General features: G+C 48.8%; 1 protein-coding gene across 4 annotated transcripts; it reads right to left on the bottom strand.

Moving 5' to 3' along the window:
• Nucleotides 1–528: 528 nt before the first annotated feature.
• Nucleotides 529–16,404, bottom strand: twnk (twinkle mtDNA helicase). 4 transcript variants are annotated; one of them, XM_078565149.1, is made up of 6 exons: nucleotides 16,332–16,404; nucleotides 14,266–15,657; nucleotides 11,756–11,996; nucleotides 8,638–8,745; nucleotides 5,004–5,145; nucleotides 529–1,660 (listed from the first exon to the last, which is right to left on the bottom strand). In XM_078565149.1, exons 1-6 carry the CDS (start codon nucleotides 16,402–16,404, stop codon nucleotides 1,412–1,414), a joined length of 2,205 nt encoding a protein of 734 aa, XP_078421275.1. In that variant the 3' UTR covers nucleotides 529–1,411. The 4 variants fall into 4 exon arrangements, with proteins under 4 accessions (XP_078421275.1, XP_078421276.1, XP_078421279.1 ...); XM_078565153.1 differs by having other exon boundaries at nucleotides 1,539–1,660; nucleotides 4,960–5,058; nucleotides 16,332–16,391; XM_078565151.1 differs by having other exon boundaries at nucleotides 1,539–1,660; nucleotides 4,960–5,145; nucleotides 16,332–16,390.
• Nucleotides 16,405–17,307: the final 903 nt, after the last annotated feature.

Below are 17,307 nucleotides of genomic sequence, written 5' to 3'. Positions count from 1 at the left end.
CACACGCATACACACACACACGCATACATACACACACGCATACATACACACACGCATACATATACACACGCATACATACACACACGCATACATACACACACGCATACATACACACACGCATACATACACACACACACGCAGATGGACACAAATACACATTACATGCAGACACATATATACACATTACATCCATATATACAGACAGACAGATGACCACACACACACAAATACAACAAAGGGGCACTGACAGAAAGAGTTCAGTTTACATATAAAAACAGAAAATACTGGAAAACATTCACCAGATTTGGCAGCATCAGTGGGGTGAGAGAGTTGCTGTTGTACGTCAATGACCTTTCACACATTCCAGTTCTGATGGAAAATCATCGACCTGCACCGTTAGCTCGGTTTCTCTCTCCACAGATACTGCCTGGCCTGTTAAGTGTTTCCAGCATTTTCTGTTTTCGTTTCACATTTCCAGCATCCACAGGATTTTCCTTTTGTTCCTAGTTTCTGAACATAATTTTTTAGCTGAAACTGGAGTTGATGGGGATGCAAGATTGTAAAACTATCGGCCAGTGATAGGCTGTATTCAGTTATAAGTCTTGCAATTAGGTTCCTAAATTTGGCTGCAATACAACACGAATAAAAACTTTTTTTTAAAAAAAAGACATTTCATTTCAAGCATCATCATTGTTTTTTTTCTCCCTGTCGGTCAGTTAGTTCATTGGTACACGTCAACTCTGTGAGCTTTGAACACAGATTGTCCCTCTCATTGTCACGTTAAGGGTCAACCAACATTACAACAGTGACTACACTTCAGAAGTACTTCATCGGTTGTAGAGCACTTTGGGACGTCCTGAGGTTGTGAAAGGTGTCAAATAAATGCAGCACCTTTCTTTCGTTACTCCAGAAAAAAATAGTGAACACCTTCAACTCTTTAGGAGAGAAAATTCAGGGAGGGTGTTTGGATCGGTCTGCAGCTCAGACCACAGGATTAGGTTGAAGACAGGTAAGTAATTAGCTGCCATTTAAGCAACTCCAAGTGCTCAGATTTGTTTTTAACAGTTCTGTCAGTGTCTTTTCCCAGGCGTTAACCCGCGGCACGATAGCGCCGTGTCTTTGAAGGTGGCCGAGGGCCAGTGTACGAGAGCAACGGAAAATAAAAGATCCGTCTGCACATTGAGAACCGGCCTGGGCCCTTCGACAGGCTTGACAAGCCCCCGCCTCAATGGCGGAGCTGACGTCAGTGTTCTCGCAGTGTCACTGCGGCGTTACAGCAACAGGAAACCTGGGGCGCCGGGGTAGCCCGAGTTCACGTTCTAGCAGGAGGTCGATGGCGGCCGTTCCCCGCTCCCGATACCGCCCTCCGTGCCCCCCCGGGGAGGGGGTGCAATGGGTTCCTCTGCCGACCTCACTTTTTCTCTTTGGCACTGGCAGGTTTCCCAGGGGTCTCCGGGGCGGGGTCGTCTTCCTTCACCTTCCGCAGCTTGGCTTTCGCTTTGACGGCCGAGAAGGTGAGCGAGGCCTTCTTGAATTCCAGCGGGAAGGTGCCCAGGTCTCCGTCGAAGCGATTCTTCGCCACCTGCAGGTAGCGCTTGCCCTGGCCCGAGACCAGCTTCCTGTCCTGGAGAATGAGCACGTTGTCAGCTTCCTGACTGGCCTGGAAGAGGGGGGAAACAGCGTGAAGTGAGCAAAGGTTTCAGCATCTTCCGTCCCCCCCCTCCCACAAACCAAAGCTTCCAGGCTCTGAATACTCAATAAGGGGAACATTTAACCCCAGTGGAATTAAACGTCAAGGACACCTTCAGAACATCAACCCAGAGTGAAAAGAAAGGCCTCAGGATTCGGAAAATCCTGAGGGGAGGGGGTAGTAAAACCCCCGAGGGGAGGAGGTAGTAAAACCCCCGAGGGGAGGGGGTAGTAAAACCCCCGAGGGGAGGGGGTAGTAAAACCCCCGAGGGGAGGGGGGTAGTAAAACCCCCGAGGGGAGGGGGGTAGTAAAACCCCCGAGGGGAGGGGGGTAGTAAAACCCCCGAGGGGAGGGGGGTAGTAAAACCCCCGAGGGGAGGGGGGTAGTAAAACCCCCGAGGGGAGGGGGGTAGTAAAACCCCCGAGGGGAGGGGGGTAGTAAAACCCCCGAGGGGAGGGGGGTAGTAAAACCCCCGAGGGGAGGGGGTAGTAAAACCCCCGAGGGGAGGGGGTAGTAAAACCCCCGAGGGGAGGGGGTAGTAAAACCCCCGAGGGGAGGGGGTAGTAAAACCCCCGAGGGGAGGGGGGTAGTAAAACCCCCGAGGGGAGGGGGGTAGTAAAACCCCCGAGGGGAGGGGGGTAGTAAAACCCCGAGGGGAGGGGGTAGTAAAACCCCCGAGGGGAGGGGGTAGTAAAACCCCCGAGGGGAGGGGGTAGTAAAACCCCCGAGGGGAGGGGGGTGGTGGTTTTGATGAGGTCAATGGGTGGGGCGATTATTTTCCACTGGCCGGTGATCTGGTAACTAAAGGGCATCGATTTAAGGTCCCATGACCAGAAAAACGAAGGAAGTGTCAGGGAGAATATTTTGTGGTGTTGTTGTTAGGATATGGAATGCCCAACCGGAAATACATTGGCAATAAGAATCCAGAAGAGCTTTTAATGGGGATTAATATCGGACAAAGAAGCATCTTAAAGGCTTCGGGTCAAGAGAAGAGAAATGGGATTATGCGAAATGATCTTTCAAAGGTACGGCACAGATATAACAAACATGTAGGTCAGTGTCAGGAAGAGTACAGAATTTTCTTTGGAAGTGTGAAGAACCCGGTGAAAACCGTGTCTCTTAAACTCCTTTCCAAATTGCAGTGGTATTTTAATCATCTCCACCTTGAGGTTGGCACGGTTGGCACATGAGGAGGCCTCTTTTTCACCTCACCCAGTCGTGATATTAGCTTTGATCAGTCCGAGAGTGGATCGTGGAGCCGGACTGGCAGGTTTGGGGAGACCGCGTTCAGGACGGGAAGTAGCAGCTGCCCAGTCTGAGCAGGTGTCAGCCATTGGGGGTTGCCGGGGAAACGGAGGCCCAGGATGGGCCAGGGGGTGTAAAGGGCTGACCGGAAGCTCTGGCGGGCAAAGTGTGAAAAGGGAGCAGCGGTTTCACAAAGGTAGGGGGAGGGGTCTGAGAAGTGGGGGAGGGGCAGGAGTGGCAGCGGTGAGAGCAGGAGGATCGATCGGAACAGCAACCTGCAAGCACTTTCACACATGAACGGCAGCAAGAGGGCCATTAAGGGCACGGTAGCAGAGCGGTTATGTTACTGGAGTAGTAATCCAAAGGCCTGAACTAATAATCTAGAGGCATGAGTTCAAATCCCACCAGGGGGAGCTGTGGAACTTAGATTGGATTCAATTAAATAAATCTGGGATTAAAAAGCTAGAATCAGTCATGGTGGCCATGGCTGGGAGGGAAATCTGCCATTCTTACCCAGTCTGTCCGACATGTGGCTCCAGATCCCCAGCAATGTGGTCAACCCTTAACTTCTCTCTGAAACGGCCTAGCAAGACTTTCACTTGAATCAAAACATTGTGGAAAAAGCCCAATAAAAATGAAACTGGACAGAGCACTTGATGCTCTGACCCTAAGCAGCAGCGCTGTGGGTGAGCCTGCACCCTACAGACTGCAGCGGTTCAAGAAGGCGGCTCACCATCGCCTTCCCAAGGGCCATTAGGGATGGGCAATAAATGCTGGCCTAGCCAGCAAAGCCCACATCTTACGAACGAAAAACACTGAGATGAAAGTAAAAGGAGGTAGCACTAAATGGGAATATTAGATAGGATTTCGATCAGAGGGTGCATCACACTGTCAGAGTCAGGGCAGTGAGGTGTCACGTAGCAGTTCAACGTGGACAAAAAAATCAGCTACTCACCTGAGGGCCATGTGTGAAACGTTTCAAATTATCTCGCGTGTTATATTAAATATATCAAATTCAAGAACTGCACTGCACAGGGACTGTCCTTTTTACAGTCACTATTCAGGGGTCCCGCTGAGACAAGTTTCATTCTTTTCTTCCTGAACGTGGATCGCCCAGAATTCGTCTAAGGAAGGACTCACAAGCAAAACGTTGACCTATATAATCTCTCTCCCAGACTTCCTACACATGTCCCATGTTGTGTCTCACTTTGCCACCCGCTAAGGAAATTACTGCACAAAGTGCAATTCTTAAAAAAGTAGAACATACAAATCCAGAGACCTATGATGAGAGCAGTGAGACAACCATTGGTCGGACACCACAATCCCCAATAAGGGCCAGGATTGGGAACGCTCCAACATTAGGGCTCCAAGCAGATGCAAGGGATCTGCTCCCCACTTTCCCTCTACCCAGCTCCCCACTTCAATTCTCCTGTAGCAGCAAGCTAAAACAGTTGACCTTTTAATTTTCTCCAGAGTGCTGGGTCAACAATAACCTGCATTTATGTAGCACCTTTCGGACAATAAAACATTAACAGGAGCATAATCAGACAAAGGGTTTGACACCGAGCCAGATTATAGAGCGGCTGATCAATAGTCTAGTCAAAGAGGTTGACTATAAAGAGTGTTTTAAAAGGAGCAGAGAGGGGTGCAGAGTTTTTAGGGAAGGACATTACAGAGCTTTGGGCCCAGGCAGCTGAAGCACAGCTTCCAATGGTGGCCGGGGAGGGGGGTGGGAGGGGAAGGTGGGGGGAGCTAAGTTGTGGGGGGTGGGATGATGGAAGTGGGGGATGAACAGAGTCGGAGGAGCGCAGAGATCTCGGAGTTGCGGGGCTACAGGAGGTTGCGGAGATAGTGGGGCAGGGAGGGAACTGGACACGAGAATGAAAATGTTAAATATTGTGGCACTGCCAGGCCAGGAGCCAGTTTTGGTCAGCGAGTTCGGGGGGGTGGGGTCAGGTAAATGGGACTTGGTGCAAGTCAGAGTAAGGAGAACCACAAGTGATTCACAGCAAATCATCACTGACCTGGCTCATGGCTCTTTTGTAAAATTAAATGACATCCGACTTGCCTTGGCTGTTCCAAAGATAGAAGCTGTCTGCAGCTCCTTAGCATCCTCCTCCTTCCTGGGATGGATGACAAGAGTCACATGGCAATTGTTGTCTGTAGCAAACTTCCTAAACGTTCCAACAACATAATCCTGGGCGGAAAACCTGAGGTGCGGAGATAGCATTTTAGTGTTTTTAAAAGTGGAGCAAAGGGAAACAAAGTCTTCACTTTTCCAATCAGACAGGAAGTCCCCCTCCTCCCTTGGGTATCTGCTTCCACCTGTTGGGGAGGTGGGGGCAGAGTCCAGAACAAGGGGACATGACTTTAAAATAGAGCTAGGGGGTCAAGTCAGGAAGCACTTCTTCACACAAATGCTATTGGATATCTGGAACTCTCTGTCACCACCCCCACCAAAGCTAGGCTGAGGGTCAATTGAAAAATTCAAGGCTGAGATCGATAGCTCCATATTTCTTACCTAAAAAATTAAGACTAAGGAAGTAAAATGGACCTGAGGTACAGGTCAGCTATGATCTAACTGAATGGTAGAACAGGTTTGAGGGGCTGAATGAAGTTCTCCTCTTCCTTTGTTCTTGGGAACGCAGGAAAGGAGGAGTAGGCCATTCGGCCCCTCAAGCCTGCTCTGCCATTCAGCTAGACAATGGATAATGTTCTACCTCAAAATGCCATTTTCCCTCACTATCCCCATATCCCTTGATGTCTTTAATATCTAGAAATCTATCGATCTCAGTCTTGAACATACGCAGTGACTGAGCCTCCACAGCCCTCTGGGGTGGAGAATTCCAAGGATTCACCACCATCTGAGTGAAGAAATTCCTCCTCATCTCAGTCCTAAATGGCCCTTTATTCTGAGACTGTGCCCCCTGGTTCTACACCCCACCCCCAACCAGGGGAAACACCCACCCTACATTAAGCTTCAATTAGATCACCTCTCATTTTCCTGAACTCGAGAGAATATAGGCCCAGTCTCCTGAATCTCTCCTCATTGGACAGTCATGCCATCCCAGGAATCAGTCTGGTCAACCTTCGTTGCCCTCCCTATATGTCAAGTATATCCTTCCTTAGGTAAGGAGACCAAAACCGCACACATTACACTAGGGGCGGTCTCACCAAGGCTCTACGCAATTGCAGCAAGACTTCTTTACCCCTCTATACTCAAATCCTCTTGTGACGAAGGCCAACATACCATTTGCCTTCCTAATTTCTCACTGCACCTGCATGTTAGCTTTCAGTGACTGATCCCAGGACCCTTTCAACATCAACACTTCCCAATCTCTCAATTTAAGAAACACTCTGCCTTTCTGTCTTTCCTTCCAAAGTGGACAACTTCACATTTTCTACATCATATTCCATCTGCCATGTTCTTGCCCATTCACTTGGCCTGTCCAAATCTCCTTGAAGCCTCTTTGCATCCTCCTCACAACTCACATTCCCACCTAGTTTTACATCATCAGCAAACTTGGAAATATTACATTTGGTCCCCATCATCCAAATCGTTGATATAGGTTGTGAACTGCTGGGGCCCCGAGTATTGATCTTTGCGGTACCCCACTAGTCACAGCCTGCCAACCTGACAATGATCTGTTTATCCGTACTCTCTGATTTCTGTCTGTTAACCAATTCTCAATCCATACTAGTATATTACCCCCAATCCCTTGTGCCCTAATTTTGTTTACTAACCTCCTGTGTGGGACCTTATCAAAAGGCTTCTGAAGATCCAAATACACCACATCCACTAGTTGCCCCTTAACTATTTCTGCTAGTTACATCCTCAAAAGACTCTAACAGTTATGTCAAACATGATTCCCCTTTCATAAATCTCTGCCGAATCCTACCATTATTTTCTAAGTGTCCAGTTATCACATCCTTTACTATAGGTTCCAGCATTTTTCCTCTTACCAATGTCAGACTAACAAGTTTGTAGTTCCCCTATTTCTCTATTCCTCCTTTCTAAAGCAGTGGGGTTACATTTGCCACCTTCCAAGCTACAGGAAGCATTCCAATATCTATAGAATTCTGAAAGGTGATCACCGATGCATCCACTATTTCTACAGTTACCTCTTTCAACAGTCTGGGACATAGGTCATCAAGTCCAGAGGATTTATCCACTTTCAATCCCATTAGTTTCTCCAGTACTATATTTTTTTACCAATACTCATTTCTTTCGGTTCCTCATTCTCGTTAGCCCCTTGGTTCTCTAGTGTCCTTGGGTTGTGGGGGAGGTGGGAGGCTGCGGCGGAGAACGACGTGGAGGGTGTTGGACAAATGGGGAGAATGTCAAAGTGGGAAGATGGTGATGTAGTGGCAATGTCACTGGGCCTAGTAATCCAGAGACCAAGGCTAATGCTTTGGGAACATGGGCTCAAATCCCACCACGGCAGCTGGTGGAGTATCAATTCCAGTCCCGGGGATGGTAGCCATGAAGCCATCAGCGATTGTCATAACCAGGGAAGGGAAGCTGCCGCCCTTACCCAGTCTGGCCTACACGTGACTCCAGACCCACAGCAATGCCCTCTGGAATGGCCTAGCGAGCCACTTACTTTAAGGGTAATTAGGTATGGGCAGCAAATGCTGGCCTTGCCAGTGATACCCACATCTTATGAAAAGGATTCATAGGAGCAGCCCTATATTGGGGGGGGTAAGGTGGAAATACAAGAATAAAACAAAGTGAAGGATGCAAGGATTTGGAGGGAGTCTCAGTGATTCAATGGACCAGAGAGGCCAGAGAAAGAGCCTCATGTACCAGGCAACTCCTCCTGATCTCAGTCAGGCTGTGTGTTCTTGATCTGTGGGGGGTGCGACAGGATATAAAGGAAATCAGTGAATTGACCCAGGTCTCTTCCCCCAAAGAGCTGCGGATGCTCAGCTGTTCAGCTTATTCTAGACAGAGATCGGTCCCCTCTTAGGCACTAAGGGAATCAAGGGATATGGGGATCGGGAGATTAAATGGAGGATCAGCCACGATCTGTTTTTTTTATTTTTTCCTGTGATGTGTCACCACTTTGACATGCTCCTCACTTCAACACCACCGCCCCCCCCCTTACCCTCACCCCCACCCCCACCCTCAAGAATACCAGAGAACCGAGGGACTAACGAGAATGAGGGACTGAAAGAAATTAGTATTAGTAAAAATGAACAGACTTGCATCTTTTGCCCATGCCTAATTGCCCTTCAGAAGGTGCTCCTTGAACCGCTGCAGTCCATCTGGTGCAGACACGCCCACGGTGTAACTAGGGAGTGAGTCCCTGGATTTTGACCAGGTTTTACCGAACGGCATAGTAGGGCTGGAGGGGCCGAATGGCCGACTTCAATTTCTATGTCTAGGCTGAATAAGCCCCTCCATGGGGGGACTTGAGAAGGACCTGACTGCAGCCTGAGAATGAACCTGTTTGCTGAACCAATGACTAAGAGGGTACATTTTGAACAGTGACCGGGGGGGGGAATCTTTGGGGTCATTGAGACCCAGGGAAATCGAATAATGGAGCTCCCGCCGGTTTTAGTAGACACGGACATAAAACAGACGGCTCGGAGAATCATGTAGGGCGGGTGTTAAAAGTCCAGTGGCAAGGGCTGTAGAAAGAACAAGATATTGTGGTCACAATTTGGCCCGCGTTTTAGTTAAAAAGGGGAACAATTACTTGTCAACAGAGAGATGTTCATGCCCCATCATGAACTGCAGGTTGTCTATAACGATGTGGCTAATGTCATACATGTACACGGCATGTTGCATTGTGTCGATAACTGACCTGCACAACAAAAGAGAGACCTTGTTAAATTCACACTGATTGTCAGGTTATATAAAGCCATGCCACTTAAGAGATGCAGGCGAGGGCTGGAATGAAAACCATTATAAACGTGAAAATTCCAGTAGGCCCAACACGCTCAACCCCTTTAACTGTTCTCAACTCTGCCGGCCTGCCTTTTCATAGCCCCCATTCCCTTCTCTCAGCACAGACGTGTCTGCAGAGGCTAGAAAAGCCAGGATTGTTCTCCCTGGAGCAGAGAAGGTTAAGGAGGGATTTATTCGAGGCGTTCAAAGTCCTGAAGGGTTTTGTCGGGAGTTTTTAAAAAAAATTCATTCATCCATCCATCCACGGGATGTGGGCGTCGCTGGCTGGACCAGCATTTATTGCCCATCCTTAATCGCCCACAAGGTGGTGGTGGTGGTGAGCTGCCTTCTTGAACCGCTGCAGTCCATGTGGTGTAGGTACACCCACAGTGATGTTAGGAAGGGTGTTCCAGAATTTTGATCCAGCGACAGTGAAGGAACGGCCATATGTTTCCAAGTAAATAAGGAGGTAAGAGCGCCAGTAACCAGTGGACAACAATTTAAGGTAAATGGCAAAAGATCCAAAGGGGAGATAAAGGAGAAATCTTTTTACGCAGCGAGTTGGTGTGATCATCAATGAGCTGTGTGAAAGGGTGATTCAATAGTAACTTTCCAAAGGGAATTATAAATACTTGAAAGAGGAAAAAAATGGCCTATAGGAAGACCAGGGGAATAGGACCAATTAGATGGTTCTTTCAAAGAGCCAGCATAGGGATGAATGGCCTCCTTTTGTGCTCTATGATTCTATGACCCATTCAATTACCTCTTTAAAGTAATTACACCCAAGTATCAGTGACCTTGTTCAGAAGAGTTTGCAATCACAATAATTCTCGGTTACGGGGTTACCATACATTAACACTGCTCAACAGCTAATCCATGGATCGGAAAAGACTGATGTGTTAGTTAAAAGAAGTTTCTTTTCACTCAGGTACTAGGAGGGGATTATTATGATGGCAAGAACTGGGGAGCTGCAGGTTCCAAATCTGCTGAAGAGAGACTGAAGATTATAGGCGCATTAACTCCACATTCAAAGAAAAACTGATATTCCACTAATTCATGGGATCAACCATTGCGGTTGTAGGGGGAGGGGAGAGGGAAGGCCACAATGGAACAATCCTACAAAGACTCGGGATGGCTTGATGGGCTGAATGGCCTTTTCTTGCTCCAGCAGGCCAAGTTCCTACTCTGCCATTGTTGGGTTAGGAGGTACATGTTAGTAGCGTGCATCTCTGCAAATAAAAGCTTATAAACTGTGTAAAGATGGGCTCTAGTTTGATCCTTCACTGCCTGGCTTTCTGTAATACAGCAGCCTGGACTGGATTTAATTTCTTTTTAAAAAGACAGATTCACTCTCCTGATATCCACTCTACTGATTCTGCTCTCTTCCCTTTACTGAAGGAGCCGCAAAAGACAAGTCCAATGTCCCAATCACCAGCACTCTGGCTATCAATCACCCTCTGTGTCATCATCAGAGCTCTCGCTGGTTAAAGGAGGCACTATCGTATACACCCGTGGCAACAATCAAGCCCCTTTTTAAAAAATTAACCTTTTAAGAAAGAAAATACAGTTTTAGAATTGGTATCTCAACAATATTATTTTTGCATGAAAAACTCATTACAGTGTGATAATTTATGATGATAGTTTATTGCACATTGTGTAATCCTGCACAGTTACTGCCGCTTGCTACTCTATGACTTAAACCCCGTATATGTGATGGAGGGGGGAGAATGACAAAGAACCTGTTTGTTTAGCAATAGAATGATACAGCACAGAAGGAGGCCATTCAGCCCTCAGTGCCTGTGCCAGCTCTTTGAAAGAGCAATCCAATTAATGCCATTCCCCACTGCTCTCTCCCCATAGCCCAGTAAATATTTCCTTTTCGAGTATTTATATATTTGAAAGTTACTATTAAATCTACTTCCACCCCTTCAAGCAGTGCGTTCCAGATCACAACTTGGTGTTTTTTTTTAAAAATTGCTCCTCATTTCCCCTCTGGGTTTTTTTTGCCAATCATCTTAAACCTGTGCCTTCTGCCACTGGCAACAGTTTCTCCCTATTCACTCGATGGAAACCCCTCATCATTTTGAACACCCTTATTAATTCCTCCCAATTTCTTCCTTCCTGCTCCAATGGTGCAGGTCCCCATGCTCCATGGGCAGCAACAGCCCGCTGGTTATGCCACAAAGTGGGCCTTCAGCCATAGGCCGAGCCTGGGCAATGAGTGGCGATGGGGTAATTAGCTACGGAAGGAAGTGTGGGTGAATCTCAGGCGGGCAGGATCCTGTCCTTACCCAATGCACAAGGGTGGATACTTCTTCAGCAACTGATAACCCATCAGGAGCCAAGTAGGCCCGAGGCCTATATACACAGGCCAACTCCTTACTACTCACAGCTGGGCTGCGTGCCTCAGAGCCAGGCTGCATGCTGTGTTGAGCCGCTGAGGCAATTAACCGGGGGGGGGTTATGGCAAAAGAAAAAATCAGGAGGTTGCGTCACCCCAAGTGAGATTGACTTTTCCTCGATACGGTTTCAGTTCCACGACCCTGAGATCTGTGCACCCTTCTAATTCTGGCCTCTTGTGCATCCTCAATTTTAATCACTCCACCATCGGCAACCATGCCTTCAGCTGCCTAGGCCGTAAGCTCTGGAATTCCCTCTCCAAAAATCTCTCTACCTCACTCTCCTCTAAGTTGTAATGGTGCGTTCTGTACATAAACCTATTATCAAGAAGCCTAGTTTCACATTTCACCGATTGGCTCGGGACCAAGTTAAATGCACCTCTTTCCTATTCCTAACACCTCCTTACGTGACTCAGTGTAAAATTTTGCTTGATAAACGCTCCTGTGAAGCACCTTGGGATGTTTTACTACGTTAAAGGGGCTACATAAATATAAACTGTTGCTTATTAGGATCACCAAATGCTTTACTTGATGCTGTGCTGCCCGTGAAACGTCATGAAGAAGAGTGGCAGGTTCTCGAACTTGTCGGCCCACTCATCATAGTTCTCCAGCTGATCGTCCAAGCGCTGCATCGCAAACTGAGTCAGCATGATCTTGGCCAGCCGGACGTTGTTGATCTCAAAGCTTCCCCACAGGGTGTTGACCCCTTGGATGCAGAGGTCCAGAGTGAACTCGCTGATGAAGGTCGTCTTCCCGCTGCCTGTAGGACCTATTTGCGAGAGAAAGATGGGTGTTTATGATGAGCCCCGATCACAGCTGGTTGCCACAGGTTACCCCGATCCCCACCACACACAGCTCCCATGGACAAATGCAGCAGTGTACTGATCTCAAACTCAACTTCTAATGTGGGTCAGAAGATTGTGGATTCGAGTCGCACTCCAGAGACTTCAGCACAAAACCTAAGCCAACACTTTCAGTGCAGTACCGACTGAGTGCTGCACTGTCGGAGGTGCTGTCTTTCAGATGAGCCCTTTAGACCAAAGTTCCCAGGGGTCATGGAATCTATCTGAACAGGGAGATGGGGGGCCCTGGTTTAATGCCACATCCAAAAGACAACACCTTTGGCAATTCAGCACCCCCTCAGTCCTGCACTGAAATGTCAGCCTAGATTATGTGCTCAAGTCCCGTAGGAGGCCATGAACCCAGAATCGTCTGACCCTGTAAGGAACATATCTTTTTATTTTCTGTTGGACTGTGAATTAAAATTACAATGGCTGCAGATTGAAAGACATGTCCACTGGAACAGGATGAGATACATATAATGTTGCAATCCAGAAATAGAGTGTGACATGAAAGACAGGATGGTGCCGGAAAGGGGTCCTGGACCAAGGGGGCTGCCAGGCAACAATGTTAGAATTGGCTCCTGACCAGGTGACCAGGTTGTGTGTGAGAGCAGGGCAGCTGAATAGCTCCTAGCCTGGGAGGAACAAGCCCTAAAACCTCGTTTTCCTGTGTGTGGAAGATTCCAGTAATCCTACAGTAGTAGCTAGTTGGCTTTTTCTCCTCATATCTTTATAATCTGCTCTTTCTCTGAAAACTCCTGTCAAGAGGCAAAGGGGAAAATCACTGTTAGAGACATTGAAAGGCAAGGGCTCAACCAGTGAACCAAATAATGAAAGTGATGGAAGGTCACCTTGTATCATCAACAAGAACTGAAAGGAATTTGGAAGACATCGATCAAAATTAACCCATCAAAGCCTGTACTCTGGGGTTGTGGTGCTATCGAACTGTTTTATCCCAGCCTTAAAATCCATGTTTTTGTGTGTCTTACATGTCTTGTATGTGTGTGTATAGGGATTTAAGAAGGGGTAGAGTTTAAGTTATAGGGTTAGCAGTTCATATTTCTTTCTTTTGCCACTGGTTAACAGCAGTTCGTTCAAGAAACAGTTAGTTACTAAGTTTACAAACCTGGTGCTTGTATTCTGTTAACCTCAATTAAACAGTTAGGTAGAATAGGAGCCATCTGGTCGTTTGGTCAAACTTTTCCCATTTGTCACTGCTCTGGGAAGAGTGGGGCTTGGTATTACAGCGCACTAACCCAGTGAGTGACAACCCCAAGATAATTGTGTTAGTCACTGGGGCAAAACAGAAGCTTATGTGGTGGGGGAGGGGATGGGGAAAAGAGAAGCCGTACTATTTGCTTAGACTAACTGCTACTGAAGGTGGGGGGCTGTGAATGATTGTCGCCCGCTATTATTTAGACAATTGTTAACAGAAAAAAACAGGGATTCAACTTTAATCTTGCCCAAAATCTGAGAGAAGTTCCCAAATTTCAAAATACTTGTGCCAAACTGACTCCAACTCCAGGGTAGGCTTTTGAGGTCGTAAACTCTCTTTCAGCTAAACCCTGCTCTTGCTCCAAGACCTCCTAACTCAGCACGGGACCAGGAACAAACCTGAGCCCACCCTGGTCCACACAGCTCATTAAGATTTCCACCATGACTCAGTGGTAGCTCTCTCACACCTCGGGGTCAGAAGGCTGAAGGTTTTAGAGCAGATCGTCTAGGCTGGCACTCCAGTGCTGTACTGAGTGAGTGCCGCACTGTCAGAGGTGCCACCTTTCAGGTGAAACTTTAAACCCAGGCTCCGTCTGTCCTCTCAGGTGAACGTAAAGCATTCCCCTCCCCCAGGCACTATTTCAAAGGAGAGCAGGGGAGTCCTGGCCAATATTAATCCCTCAATCGACATCACTAAAAACAGATTATCCGGTCATTATCACTTTGCTGTTCGTGGGAGCTTGCTGTGCGCAAATTGGCTGCCCCGCTTCCTAAACGACAGCAGCGACCGCACGTCAAAATTTACTTCGTCGGCTGTAAAGTGCTTCGGGACGTCCCAAGGTTGTGACAAGTCGGCACGTTAGGGGTCGTTAAGCTCATTACCAAACTGACAGGTGCAGTTGTCCCGTTTGTGGCCACCGGAGGAGCTGTAACCGAGATCCGGGGGGGGGGGGTTGCGTCCAGGACGTTGACCAAACTTACCTGTGAAAACGGTGAGCTCCCCTTTACGATGCCCTTTGAGGAGCTTGTTCAAATCGGGAAAACGCCGCCACTTGATCCCGGAGACCTGATCGACGTTGGCCAGCTCTCCAAACACGTCGTCCCGCAGCTGGCGGAAGGAGACGATGGACTTGTGACTGGCAGGAATGGCACTCTTCACGATCTTGCCCAGGTTGAGGCCCATCGCCAGGGCCTCCCGGGGGCAGGGCTGCTGGTCGCCTGGCCGCACCAGGAAGCAGCGCTTCACGTTGAGCTTGCGGGCGAAGATCTTGGAGGCCTCCCAGGAGAGGAGGTCGCTGCCCAGCCACAGGGTGATCTTCTTGAACTGCTCCAGGTACGGGAGGAGCAGAGGGGGCAGGCAGCTCACCCCCCGGGGCAGGCAGACACAGGGCAGGCCGGTGGCAGTGGTCACCGCAAGGCAGTCCGTTTCCTTCCCAGTCAGGACCAGCGCCGTGTCTTTCCTGGTTAGCACGTGGAGGCCGAAGAGGTTGTGGTAGCCACTGGGCTTGGGCAGGGTCGTTGCCACGTAGTTGACCTGGCGGCCATCTTGCTCGGCCGAAAGCAGCTTTAACCCTTTCAAGCTCGAATCCCTCCAACTGAACCAGGGGAACACCAGACTTTTAGTGGGCTTGAAGTACTTCACACTCAGCTTCTTCAGAGTCAGGCTGGGGACCTTTGTGATCCCGAACATGGCTTTGACCAGACGCGTCTCCTCTTCCTCCACGTCTGCGAAGGCCATCGCCTTGTTCCAGATCTGCTGGACCTCCTTCAGGTCCATCTCCTGCTCACTCCGCTCCCAGTCGCTTTCCGGAACCTTCAGCAGCACGTCGGGGCCCAGGTTTTCCCGGCCTTCCTTCTGCATCACCTCCACGCAGTCTTGGAAATCCTCCCAGCTCCCCTCCAGCAGGGTCTCCTTGCACAGGAACTGGCCGGTGGTCTTGTCAATGAAGAGGGTGAAGGTCTCCTTCTCCGCCTTGCCCGTGTCGAACACCTTCCCCACAAACAAGCTGGGCACGTGGAGGCAGCTGTACCCATCGTGGAACGGAATGACCTTCGACCGGAGGTACTGCCGAATTTCCGTCACCGTGACCGGCGAGATGGTGGACAGGAGGTCGGCTTTTAAGTCCTTGCTTTTAACGCTCCCCTTGATGCAAAAGCAGAGTGAGGGTGTGGTGCTGAGGGGCGCCGAGGGTGGTGGGCCTCTCCACCATGCCAACGTTGTACTGGGCTTCCCCCTTCCGGGGTTAACTGGCGGCGCAGTCCGTCGCTTGCGGGCGAGGTCCGCGATGCTGTACCATCTTCGTGACCGGTTTGACCCCTGCAGGATCCCACTGAGCGCTCTGCAGCCACAATCAAACAAACAAAGCATGTTCTCTGTAGAGAGGGGGGGGGGGAGAAAAGAAAAACACAGCTGAAAGAATAACAGCAACAAACTGCATTTCCATAGCGCTTTTAAAAAGAAATGAAAATGCCCCCCCACCCCCCCCGGGTCGCTTCACAGGACCGTGGGTCAGGCAAGGTTTTGACATCAGGTCACATTAGCCGTGTTAAGGCAGGTATCCAAAAGCATGGTCAAAGAGGTGGGTTTTAAGGAGTGTCTTAAAGAGAGAGCGAGGTATAGGGAGAGAGTGCCAGAGCTTTAAGGTCTAGACAGCTGAAGGCGGGGCTGCCAACAGTACAGTAAAGAAAATGGGAGGTGTACAAAAGCCCATCGGGGGAGCAAAGCAGAGACCTCCGAGGTCTGACGGACTGGAGGACATTACAGAGGTCAGGTGGGTGCGGGCAAGGTCAGGGAGGAATTTGAACATGAGGCTGAGAATTTAAAAAGTGATCCTCTGCCCTCTCGCCTCAGTTCACCCGAAGCAGACCTCTTGGTCCTGGCTCCTGGGATGCAACGCTCCAGAGGATGCGCCTAACAAATGGCTGCGTTCTCTCCCTCTCTCTCTGCAGTCTGCTACAACAACGTTTGACTGCATCATCTCCCTGACTCCTTCCTTTCTCAGAGCCTCAAAAACCCAACAAAATAAACTTCCATTCAGTCTCCCTACCCTCGGACGACCTGTAAACTCTCATAGAACCAAGTCTACCGCTGCCCAACCATCCCTTGTCAAATTCTGTCATCATCCTCTGTTCCAGTGACGTCCAAACTAAGGTCAAAGTTCCTGAGAACAAAAGCAAAATACCGCAGATGCCGGAAGTCTGAAATAAGAAAAACACAAAGTGCTGGAAGATCTCAGCAGGTCTGGCACTGTCTGTGGGGAGAGAAACAGAGTTAACGTTTCGAGTCCAATATGGGCTCTGAAAGGAGAGTCATATTGGACTCGAGAATGTTGGCTCTTTTTCTCCCCCTACCCCATGGATGCGGCCAGACCTGCTGAGGTTTTCCAGCATTTTCTGTTTTTATTCCAAAGTACAACCATTCCAGATCCCAAAGCCCAGGCTGTTCAGTGCTATCTGCACCTAGATTTTTTTTATATATATATATATTGCTGGTTCGTCCTGTTTTTGACTTTACAAACCTGGAGGTTTAGTTTAGCAGTCGGAACAAGAGGAGGCTATTCAGCCCCTCAAGCCTCAACTGCCATTAAGTTAGATCACAGCTCAATACTTACTCTGGATAAACCTCAAACCAGAAATCCAAAACCTGAATTTGTGATACATGAAGATTAAGGAAAGATGGGTTTAAGCTTCTTACACATGGCCCCAGGCTCCTTGGTTTAGTCCCAGGCAGCCCATGGGGATCCCACTGTTTGGAAGGTAAGGGGTGGGGCAAGGATTCTACTCCTTGTTGACAATCAGTTTAGCGTCAAGCATCTGACTCAGAAGGTTCTGGTTTCAAGTCTCAATCTAGATCACACACAAAAAAAATCAAGGCTGACGCTCCAGTGCAGCACTGAGGGAGTGCTGCATTACTGGAGAGGCAGTCTTTCAGATGAGAAGTTAAACCAAGACCCCCAACTGCCTGCCCCAGAGATTGTAAAAGATCCCACGACACTATTAGGGGAGTTCTCCCTGGTGTCCAGG

Source organism: Cetorhinus maximus, chromosome 20 (genome assembly GCF_964194155.1).
Source record: "Cetorhinus maximus chromosome 20, sCetMax3.hap1.1, whole genome shotgun sequence".
NCBI lineage: Eukaryota > Metazoa > Chordata > Chondrichthyes > Lamniformes > Cetorhinidae > Cetorhinus > Cetorhinus maximus.
The sequence above is the reverse complement of the archived record's forward strand: the minus strand, read 5'-3'. Positions and strand labels throughout refer to the sequence as shown.